The sequence below is a fragment of the Cydia pomonella genome, chromosome 5 (assembly GCF_033807575.1).
Source record: "Cydia pomonella isolate Wapato2018A chromosome 5, ilCydPomo1, whole genome shotgun sequence".
NCBI classification, from domain to species: domain Eukaryota; kingdom Metazoa; phylum Arthropoda; class Insecta; order Lepidoptera; family Tortricidae; genus Cydia; species Cydia pomonella.
Window position 1 is genome coordinate 16,292,815 of NC_084707.1, and position 12,537 is coordinate 16,305,351.

Sequence of the window (12,537 nt, forward strand, 5' to 3'; positions counted from 1 at the left end):
GGCTGAGTTATCAAAATCATTGCCAACTTAGCTTGGTCTGACTGTAGCTGGTAGGTTATACATTTTGAGCGGCTAGAAGGTATAATAGTCTACCACTCAAGAGTCAACATGATATGATTAACACTTTTTGTTGTATTTGTCCTATGCTGCAGGTAGAGCAATACAATGTGGAAATAGAAAATCAATTGTTGAGCTTTTCAATGCCCTCAAAATAGCTGGTAGGTCAGGCACAAAGGTTAAATGGCACAAGAGACGGCACACTGCTACCATTTTTCATTATACCACACTTAGTAATAATAAAAATACCACCAAACACAGAAATTATGATTGTATGAAACCGGTACATACCATGAAAAATCAATAAATTTTATTGGGATTGGATAGAGTATTCCGTAGATTGCAATCTCAAACCCTCTCACGCATGAGAGGCCTGTGCTCAACAGTGGGACATATATAGGCTGAATTATTTGCAATCACAATATCTATTATTTTTTGTATGGTTATACAGACTTTGTGTTGATAACCCATACATATTTTGTAAGATAGATAGATAGATAAACCATTTGTTTGTAAAAATTTTAAGTACTTTAATTATGATTGAATGTCATATTCATTCTTACCAAATTATTACTCGGTCTATAATTGTTATATATTTATTTAATAATCTCTTGGAATTTTATTTGCGGCATCTGTCAAATTGTGATATAATACTTATTGCTAACTTTAATAACATGCTACCATTACAAGCAGCACCCAAGACATTCTAAAGACATTCATAATACTTTTGTAATTTAAATAAAACTTGCCATGTAATATAAAATCACTATTACTCTAATGTTTTGATGTAAGATAAAACATCAATTAGATTTTTTTCTAGAGAACACAAACAAAGAAGAATAAGAAAGAAGAGGAATTTGGTAGAGAATGCCTTTAGGCATTAAGTTCGCCATTTGTACTTTATTTGTTATATTGTGCAATAAAGTTTAAATAAATAAATAAATAAACAATAACCCTAGATGAGATGTTGCATAATCTACATTTAATAGCCCACTCATAGCCCTCTACCAAAGCAAAATCAAAATTATTTGATTAACCAAAATTTTCCAAAATTAATACACAATACAATTTATGTGTACAAACTCACCATTCTGCAGTCTCGAGTGTAGGCTTGGTTTTTTTCCTGGCCTGTCAGTGTGTCCCATGCTGTAATATTCCTCACTGTCAGCCCCCATGGCCAAACGTTTTCTGATCTCTTCCCTATCATTGCGTTTCTGAAAATTAAATTTAAACAAAATTATATCAGATGGCCATGAGTAAACCAGAACGTCACAAAAACAAATTTCATAAAAATACTACATTTAAATTGCTTGAAGGTTCTTCTGTTATGGTAACTATTCTTGTAAATTTGTCTAAAATATCATTGTCCGTGAGAATCGGCCACTCGAAGTCTGTTTCAGCACATTCAGCGGTATCGATGGTGCCAATGGCTCTTGGACTTAAAGCTGTATTATCACAATTATATTCATTGGTGGGTTGAACATTTTTTTTGACGAATTTCGTCTTGAGCAAATGCAGGCTTCGCTTCAATCCTGATATTTCTATATGATCTCCATTGTCAGATGTTTCCAATGACGTTTTGCTAAACCTTCTTTTAATGTTAGTAAATAGACCCTCAAACATCTTATATTAAAGAACAGTCTTCTGTTTTTTTGGCAAAAATATGGCACAGCCTATTAGTAGAAACAAACTACGTTATTAGTCTACAATAAAATAGCAAAAAAATAGCATTATCCTCATAGCTGTCACTTCGTTGTCGATTGTAGTTTGACATTTAGGGCTGTGATATAGGGCAAGGACAAGAGACGTTCCATTTTTCATCGATTCCCAGTATTCTAAATCCTTAATATCGATAAAAATGTAAAATAACTTACAAGGCAACAAACATTATCCACAGATTCATGATTATCATATGTAATTGTGTATAAATCTAAAAGAAACCTTGTATCTTTTTTATAATGTCTTTGTTCGGAATTAAAATATGGCATCGATGCCATCACTCCAATTTATGCTAGAGCTATTTGCACAATAAAATTAGCCGTAGTTAACTTAAACACTGCCCGCACACCTTGATTTGTGTTGGTGGCTTGGTAGAGACTGGCCGCCTATACGCCCGCGTAGTTGAATCACCGGTAGAAAGTTGAACTTACTACTTATTGATAATTATTAAATTGTTACACATGGTTGCGGCAGACGTGCTTCAGACGTATACTTTTTACCGTTACCTTAGTACTCGGCGCGCTAATTTAAATATTCCAATGGGTATACAAAGACTGACAATATTTTTTATAGGTATAGGATTGTACAGTAAGCTGCAAAGTTAAGTGACAAACTTTATATGCAGGGGTCTCACTTAACTATGCGGCCTACTGTAACTACCTCACCAAAAAACTCTTACCCGTCTCTCTGCTTCTTTAGCTGCCTTCAAATGATTTTCAATCGCATCGAAATCTAACTTGGGCAGAGCAGTTTCTATGTTATAGACGTCGAAACTTCCTGAAAAGTAAAATTAAAATTTACAGGCTTGGTTTTAGTTTAATAACAAGAAGTTAAAATAGTTATATTTCTTAAACTACTACCTATATTTAATAATTCCATTCATAAAGTGGATCTTCTTTTTTGCAGCTAAGTATAAATTCATCAACAAAATTTGTCACGTAAACAGCAAGCTACATCGGCAAGTGGAATGTCCCTGGGGCCTGCCGCGAAAACCGAAATTCGCAAATTTACGAATTTCGGTCTTTCTCTTTTACTCCAATGAAGGCGTGATTATAGTCATACAGAAAGATGCCCGCAATTTGCGAAATTTTATGGCCCTGTGGCAAGTGTTCACAGTCGCGTTTGACGGGGCGTGCACGTGCAGCATGGCCTCGAACTTCCATTCCAAAGGATTAACCAGCGTGCACTGAGGCAGCCCGTCTAAAACGCACTGTAAAAATTTGTAAAAAATTATGCACAAAAGCTAAAAATATGAAAATTGCTTCTAAAAATGCGTAATTTCATTTTTGAGGGATCTCGTCGATTACTTTTTGTTAAAATTTCCAACAAGTAAAAATGATATCCACGGTCCTGAGCACAACACAAGAATTCAAACCTACTTCGCCTTAACACATATTATAGCTTTTATTTAGTTTTAAACTGATTGTTATGGTCTTACATAACTGAGTAATTAAGTAATCTATGGTTAAAGTTACCTATATACTTCTCCGTATTTACGTAAATACAGCTGAGTATTGTGTTTTAAGTTATTAAGCGCCAATTATATCCACCCTTCCCGATTGCGGGCCCGAAAGCGGTCCCGATTTCGGGCCTGATAAGCGTTTTCGTTTACGGAATATAAGCACATCATTAGCAATATTTGAAATGTAAAAATACTTTGTCTCTAATTGCCAGAAATGTTCAATGTTTGATATTTTTGCATACAAACCATTTATTTACATTTCAAATATTGTAAATGATGTGCTGATATTTGGTGAAATGGAAAATATTATTTCTCGGGCCCGAAATCGGGACCAGTACCCCTAGTGTAAATAAATTCGATTTCGAAACGTGACGTACGCGTTTGCGTTTAGTCTCATTTTGTATTGGATTTAGAAAGAGCGTGCCAAGCGGGACGTTTTGGAAACTCAAAATCCTATACAAAATGAGACTTAACGCAAACGCGTTCGTCACGTTATGATGTCGATCAAATTTACACTAGGGGTACTGATAAAGTGTGGATGTAATTAATTGACGTTTCAACTAGTTTTTTATCATAATAGGTAGGTACATACTGTCGCAGACTGACAGACGCGCAAGTGTTATTTAAACGTCACCATTTTATATATTTTTGACCTTTAAAATAACACTTGCACGTCTGTGCTATAAAAAACGCTGCAGAGTTATCTTGGTCTGACTCTAAAGACTTATGATTTGCTTGCCTACTCAAAATAGAATTCCGCCTTAGGTTGAAACTCGTCCAAAACCAAATATGGTTTGAACAACCTATACGAGTATGAACCTAATTACAAGGTACCTACTGAGTTGAAGACGGGAACGGTTGAATTGTATAATATATGTTACGATGATTGCCTAATGAGGTATGTGGTGTAACTTGTATAAATAGGTGTAACTATAGTTTAGATATGATAACGCTTAGACACTAAATGAAACTTACCCAAATCACATTTGTCTACTATTTCACCTATTCGGACGGATGAGTTGCTTTGAGCTGATCTGGTATACTTCTTAGCTGGTGCCAATTCCTTTGGCTGTTCCTCTGGCGCCGATGGTTCACTGGATTGGGACATGATTAACACTTCAATACAAAACACTCAGTATAAACATTATCAATCTTCAAATACCACTCCCAAGTCTGAGTGAATTATGTTGAGGTAAAGCGCCTCAAATGATGTTCCTGCTCAATTTGAGTTGATTAACCGTGCGTCAGTGTACCGAGTCATACTTTTCACTCGAATTTAAGAGAGTAACTGCTCTGTCGAATCTATTTTAAGCTTCAACGCCTGCTATTGCATGGCGGTAAATTAATGTTGTTTCTATTAAAACAGACCGCGGTGCATCGTTTGGACTAACAACATAATGGTTTTCTACACTTAATAATGATAAGAAATGAAATATCAGTAAAAAATATTATTTCCGACGCATTCATTTCAGTAAATTCTTATTGCGCCCGCTCTCAAAAATCTACATATTGGTGTGAGCAGAAGCCTTTAATAAACCAAAAAATGAATTTCGAATATGCAAGAGTGATAAAGGCAGAGTAGGGCAGATAAGAATAGAATATGTCTTTAACGCTCTCAATGTGAAAAAATCCAAACAAATTTACCCGTTTTAATTGCCTTTAAGTTAACCAATAGCAAATCAAAGGCATTACTTACCTCAGTACCTTGGTCGGTTTTTTTGTAAATACATCGGGGTTGTTTCCACCTTTCATGTCTCCGGTATATTGAGACGAATTTGCAACTTCATTAAAATTACCATCTGTAAGGATCACAGACGGTTCTTTTTTATCCCTTATCCATAATCTATCACGTTCTCGCATTTCATCTAACTTCGGAATGATTTTCCTTAACTCAGTGCTGAGTTGTTTTATTGTATTTTCGACGTTATTGCTCATATTTTTTGTATCATATTCGTTTTCATAAAGGGTGATTTCATCTTTTCCGTCTGATAAGAATGCATCGGTTATCTTATTCGTGTTATTTTCTATCAATAAAAATGTAGGCCTACTGAGATTCATTTCTTTTATTGCATTTGCTTCATTTTGTTTAATGTCGCTAATTTCATTATTTAACACTTCTCTACTACTTGTTTTATTTGCTGATTTATCTGGACTGTACTCGATTTCATCAACATGAGTTTCAACCAGTTTCTTTATAACATGATTCACGACTTCACTTATGTTATTAATGGTATTTTCAATTGGCTTCGCAAAAGTATCTTTGATATCTTTTCTTAATTCTTCTAAATCGTCTTGAATATTAATGTTATAATTTAACAATTGTTTTATTTCGTCTTCAATTTCTTTATTAAAATCCCCTATAATATCTTTAGTGTGAAAGTTATTTTCTATATCTGTATCAGTGCAAGCTATATCAAATTCACTACGGTTGATGTTGTTATTATTTTCTGATATTGTTTTTAATAAATCTGGAATTTCGTTTTGTGAAAGACTATCTGACGTTGCTGTTACTTTACTCTCAATAGGTGAACTTAGTATTTTAGAATTTTTAAATTCTTCCTGGTTATTATTATTATTGATATTTTTACATACAATGGTGGTTTCATTTAAGTTAAGCTCTGGTTCATATGTTGATTCGGTTATCTCTAAATCTATATCGTCGTCCGTCATGTCATTTTCAGAGTGATAAAAATTTTCAATGTTTGAAGAATAATCCTGGAAAAGAAAAACATTTTTTTTTTCATTGTTAAAACATAATATTATCTATTATCACCCTTATCTTCCTACCTTCTTTACCTACATGAGAATAGATCCGTGAGTTCGCTAATGAAATATAGATACCTACATTCAATTGTTACTAATATACATTCTATCTGCGGCATTTATTAACTATGCTTGATGATAAAAATATATCGATATACCTACACTTTAACAAATAGTGAGTACGTAATAATGAGGCTTCCTGTTAGCCCCAGATCTGGGTCAGTGCCCGCACTACAAGGGCATCTGTCAACGAAACTCGACCCACCTGCAACGTATGCGCCAAGTGTTGAAAACCTGGATAATTTGGATTCACGATTCCTCTAGGCACAGGGCGACTGCCATTCTCAGACATCTCATCCGTGTCTGAATGATCAAACGGCCGCTCGTCATCAATTGGGGTTGTATTCGAAGACACATTACTACCTGAAATATCGATTTTCAGACGTTACGCATACACGACAGAAGCTATTAAACACTGCTTATAACGAACGTTCATTCACCCACGTTTAGTCGTCTAAATAATGAAACGCCTAAAGAAAAAATAGCTCCCTCACCCAAATAAATACGGGCAGCGTTACCTTTATGCGTAACGTGGATTCAATTACGCTTGTCCGCTTAAATTTTCATCCAAATACATTTACCATTTCATTCAAATGCTTTGTTATAATAAGCTTTTATAAGACTCTTGAATTACGCAGCGCTCAAAAGAAATATCAGGCAAAAAAATATCAGGCGCTTTGAACGTAGTTTATAGGTATGAGTCGTATTAGATGGTATTTACATAGTAAGTTAAACATACATGTAAATAGGCTTTACATGTATGTTTAGCAATGCTATTAATATTAAATTTATTTCACAATGTTTTGGTAAATAAAGTAACTTTGAAAACCAAAAGCAACACGCGTGGCGTAATTTGGAGGGAGATTAAATCAAGCCCAGCCAATTAAGTTTTCTTCTAACACGTACCTAGAAAGCTTTCACGGGGAGCGAGGAAATTTTCCGTGGCGCCCTCCAGGTTGCTAGCTTCTGTGTTATTCAAATTCAAAAATACTGGGTTATTTTGATTATTCAGCCTATACAGGGTATTGCACACTGGTTCAGCAGTCAAGTTGGAGGTTTCATTCGTAACATTCTTTTTTTGCACAGTATTATTTCTGAACAAACCAGTGGTAATATTCGAATTATTGTAATTAGAATTAAATTGGGAATGTTCCGTCCTGTTAATATTATTATAAAAATATTCAGAGCTGGTTTTATTGGGTAGCCAGCCCCGGTTGCTAGAGTTTATGTGTGATGGTATCTGATGCCCGTTCTCTGCAGCCACATTACCGTTATCGGTGATCTGTTTGATTTTCATGATTACCTGTAACAACATAAAGCAGAGTTAATATATTGCTCAATACAATAACGATTGGCGTTTTACTTATATTGCTTTCCAGGGAAATTCCATCTGACGGTACAATATTGTCCATGTTAACATGTGCTGGTAATGCTTGCAAATAAAAATAACTTATTCATTATCTCTCTAATTTAGTTAAGACAATTTCATAACGAGCTTGCATTCAAAAATGAAAGTGTGAACTCCGATCATACATAGTTCTTACGAAGCTTGGGGTCAAATTATGCGAAACGTGTTCACAGGCAGGTCAAAAATGTTTTGTAAATTAAGCAGCAAGAAATATGCTGACATTGGATTTGATTAAAATCGTATAAAGTGTATTAATGGGACGGGAGGTGAGCCCACAATAGGTGTCTCCCTGGAAGTTGAAGTGACTGGGGCCGGAAAGGTCTCTGGGAACGAAGTTTCCAAGTTTCGCGCTGTTGCCAACTAATCACCAAGAGTCGCAGCGTGACTCGCATCACGTTTTCTAAGTCACCTTCTCATTATATTTGTCGTGTAAGGAATCACCTACTCAAATTAATTAGCCAACTACAAAGTATGTACCTACCTAAATACAGTGCAAACTTTCAGTTGTTTTTTTTTTTTCATGTCCGCTGGTAAATATGCTCGCACTGATATGTTTTTTTTTTGTGTTGCTTATTACTAGACTTAGAACGTTCTCGTATCTTGAAATCGACGCAATGCTCAATATTCCACTTGGAACCTAACCTAACACTCATTATGCTTGTTATTCAATTTAGTATGGACAAGTTTTCAAAAGATGATTACTATAAAACAAAGTTAGTTGACGGTTCCTAGATTTAAACTACTTACCAGAATTTTACAAGACACCACAATAGGAAGGAGCAAAATAAATATCGGCTTAATAACAATTAAAGGTAATTAAAGGTGAATAACAATTAAGTGAAATAACAGGTCGATAATAAATAAATGATTATTCTTATAGGTTATATAATTAGTCTATATACAAAATTCAAAATACATATAGCTGATATAGCCTTTATGCAATTCTTGTTTTACTAATCCGATAATTTATTTTCCGCCACGCCAGCTCGTAAAGGTTCTCTTTCTTATTAAAAAACTGATGGGAATATTGGGAATGTTGCATTTTAGCCACAAGAGTGGAAAAGTAACGTGATGCGCATTTTTAGTTGGTACTTCATGCTGTCAGCTGGTGAAATTGACTTAAGTGATGATTTTGAATGATAAATATTTCATAACATACATTTGAAAAAAATATGTGTTTCAATCGGTAGCAAAGTTTGTTTAACTCTCGTGCCTTGAAACCCTCTCAACGCTCAAGATTCCAATTTTAGAAGGGCTCGCTACGCTCGAGGTTTAATTTAGTAATCTTCCGCTTGCTCGGTTGCATTGTTAGCATGAGGAGTTTAAGTTTAGGAGTTTAACAACTTTGCCCCATGTAAAACAAATAACTATTATATTGGTACCCTAATTCCAAGATTTTCTTTTTTAATATCGATGTTTTTGCTCCGGAAAAACGTAAGCGTATTCCATTATAGCTTACGGAGGCAATATTGGCGGCATTAGTTACCGCAGGCGACAATACAATACGTATACATTAACATATAAGTATATATACAAGTATGCAGCTAAGATTTTCCATCCTAAAAATCGTATAAGATTGTGAAAAATATAGTCTTAAAGATGCGTACAACCTTGAAATGATACTTTAACAAATGGATGAACAAAACTAAATCTACTTTCCGAGATTACCCATATTTGAAAATTTTAGTAAAATTATATTTTCTATTTCCTGTGCTTGAATAAATACAAGGCGAAAAATGTGTGCTGGAAATAAATATTTACCTATGTACAGTCGAAGTCAAACATAGATTTTTGCCCTTTACTCTTTTATTGTGATAAGGCTTAAAATGTAAACATATCTTTGACGTCGACTGTACTTACTGACGCGCTTTAAAAGCTGTAGTAACTAGTAACAAGTTAGCTTAAAGGTAAGGCTATATATTTCTAACAATATTTTCTCATTACTAATGCTGGTTTATTAGTATGCACACACATACAATATAATATCCAGAATAATAATTGATAACGAACGTGTCCCATTGACGTATTTCAATTATTCTGCAATTAGATGCGAGACAATCCTGGTAGAACCTTTACTGGATTTACCAAAAGAACAAGCCATTATTAAAGTTTTTGGGTTATGTTATTATCATTGCATTTTATGTCCTAAATCCATAGAGGGCTATATATTTCGGATCAGAGCCGGATATTGTAAGCGGCGCGCCCTCGTCCTCGCGACTTGCGACAGGCACGCGGCGCCGACCTCAATCCGTTTATTTATACCTACAGCCTGATAAGCTCTATGCCATTATTAGAATAACTAAAACACTTCTTTAAAAGCAAAAGTTTCACTTTCTGCGAACTGGCATTTTGAGGCCCATGTTCCATACGTAGATACCGCTACCGCAGAAGTAACAATTAGGTAGGTATAGGTACCTACGCGTCCCTTCACATCGCTTCTTATCGAATTCAACAGTCTAGATTAAATTCCAGACGCGTTAATATATATCAATAAACGTGAAACGAGTGGAAAGACGGATTTGTTTGCAAGTTTTTTAAGAGCACGTGTTTATTGAGAAGAGAATTAGCTAATACCCAGTAAGTTGGTAAACCGTAAACTCATTAATCGTTATATGACGTGACGTTACATGAACATTCATGAACCGTTTGCGGTCCCTCCTGGGATTACTTGTCATCAATAAATCAATTAGAATTTCTGCTTCAATAAAGGGTGAAAATCAGCGCACTATTCCTGAAAAGTAATTAAATAGACATATTTATGTAGTTAGTTATGTACAGTTTGGATTATGTTTAGCCCTGTCGGCCCTCTTTAAGTAAAGGACCCAACTCCGAGCAGAAAAGTTTCAATTTTATGTGTCTAGATAACAAACTCCTGAGATAAGCAGCAAATTTAATTAATTACAACTCCAGTAGGTCGGGAATACGATTCTCACCAACTTTTATTGTATTCCGGTCTGTATTGTGTACGTAGGTATGCTGTAGACAGGCTGTCTAATTCATGGAATTGCCTTTAATTTGATCGCAGAGTCAAGTCAAACATTGCGAGATTAAGACTCAAATAGCTTTGAGCCACATTTCGTTGACTCGATATCAAGATATATTGACACGATTTAGAGTCTAGACGGTATTCAATCCCCTTTCACTGAAATTCGTGGCATTTCACCTTTCAAACCTTCACTAATTCAGATTCAGTGAGGCGTTGTATTAGTAGTTAATTTCCCAAAAATATGAATATGGATTTAAAACTAGAACTTATACCTAAATTAAGTATTATGAAATCCGCGTGATTCGAAAGGTAATTATTTTTATTTTGTTATGCTTGTATTTTGGTTTCTCAGTAATCTCATTTTCCTCGGCAAATTAGGTAGGCTGTAAAAATATCGAACTTAAAATGAAGAATGCTAAAACTTAGAATTCTTAAATATGACTAGGTAGATTTGCCAGTAAGGAAGAAACGCGTTTATATTAAATATACCAAGTGTCAAGAAAAACTATATATATAATATAGTCGGCGAGATCAAAGCCACACAACTCCGCTGGCTCGGTCACGTGGATGGAAGAGGATCGGGATGGCTGTTGGGTCCCAGATTCCGCTGGAGTAACGAAGCCCTAAAAGACCTGTCCGCCCTCGGAATACCCAATGACGCAGAATAGGACAGAGTGGCGCTCTTTTGTGTCAGAGGCCAAGATCCTGTTTCGTTTCGATCACTGAGAATGCATATCCTGCAGAATCGCGAATAGAAAAACTCACCCGACTCGAATCCTATGAAAAGGATGGATGCATGGTAGTTTAAATTGAAATAAATAAATATGTAGCTATTGTCAAGTTAACCTAATACCAGCCAGAACTGACATTAAAAGTAGGTAGACACATTATTTTACTTAAACAGAGATTTAACTAAAAAAGGATTGCTTAGATGCAGTAGAAATTGGAAAATAACAATAAGGAAGCACGGGCACATCCGTTGTCGGGGTAGTGTAGGAGCGCATGGCGGCTTGCCAACAAATTGATTTTTTGCTAACACCCGGAAACTAATCCTGTTAGAAGGAAAGCGTACTTTGTATCTCTGCGCAATTCCCTTCATTAATAACAAATAAGGTAAATTGTACGAAGAGTCTAAGCAATACTTTGGCTAAATAAAGAAAGATGGCTATGCAAAACTCTAAATAAAGCAATTCAGGTTTGAAATTGTTAATTGCAGAGCCTTAATGATATTTGTTTAGTCAATTCATGCGAACAAACAGCACCGCGCCTGGCTCGTATCTCCATAAAGCCAAAATTAGAAAATGGCTGAACATCAACGAGCGATATAATGGGGTAGGATAAGCACTTCTGCCTAAATATTACAATATTTGTGACGTACCAGGCAGAATGTACCAACCAGTTTAATGAGTATGTACGAGTATGTATTTACTTAAGAATTATCAGTTAATACATACATCAGATATAATGTCAAATCTAAGCATAAAAAATAAGAAAATTGAAATTAAGACATTAACAACGAAACATTTTTAAGCTAACAATAATAATAATACAGCTTCAGAATTAGAATATACAACGTGTCCCAAAACTCAACGATAAGCCGGCACCAGAGGATGGAGCTGCTTATGATTAGTCGAGAAAAAATAAGGAAAAAAATATATCTCAATTATTTTAGAAATTACAGAAAAAAAATGAAATTCATCGAAAATCGACATCCCTAATGGTATTTTTAACGACCATGTCACAAATATTCAAATATTACTGTTTTTTTTTTTGTTTTTGGAAACTTAAGTAGCCCTGCTATCTAACACAGTTCTTAAAAATACCATAATACATGTAGTTTTTACACAAAAAATAATCAAAATTCATTTTGTCCCTACAATTTTGAAAGATTTTTTCTTACAGTCCACTTTCAATCATCATGGTGTAAAAAAATAGTATCGACACCACTATGGCAATTATTTTCAAAAGTTGACGCAACTAACCAAGATTCCAAAATGGTATAATACTTTAGGAAACCTAGTCACAAAAAAAAACAACGAATTTTTAAACAAGAATCGACATTATTTAATGTTGGCGGTAATC

At 34.8% G+C, this 12,537-nt stretch overlaps 1 protein-coding gene across 5 annotated transcripts in view; it reads right to left on the minus strand.

Annotated features, from left to right (window-relative positions):
• LOC133517824 (putative uncharacterized protein DDB_G0282133) overlaps positions 1 to 12,537 on the minus strand; it is an 85,351-nt gene that overhangs the window by 18,310 nt on the left and 54,504 nt on the right. For 4 of the 5 annotated variants that reach the window (XM_061851265.1, XM_061851263.1, XM_061851262.1 and 1 more), the window contains exons 2-7: positions 6,968 to 7,364; positions 6,267 to 6,424; positions 4,935 to 5,953; positions 4,214 to 4,332; positions 2,456 to 2,553; positions 1,145 to 1,271 (exon numbers count right to left, since the gene is read on the minus strand). In XM_061851265.1, the coding sequence (XP_061707249.1) occupies positions 1,145 to 1,271; positions 2,456 to 2,553; positions 4,214 to 4,332; positions 4,935 to 5,953; positions 6,267 to 6,424; positions 6,968 to 7,358 (1,912 nt within the window). In that variant the 5' untranslated portion in view covers positions 7,359 to 7,364. The remainder of the gene's footprint in view (positions 1 to 1,144; positions 1,272 to 2,455; positions 2,554 to 4,213; positions 4,333 to 4,934; positions 5,954 to 6,266; positions 6,425 to 6,967; positions 7,365 to 12,537) is intronic. The other variant, XM_061851264.1, reaches the window with a different exon arrangement.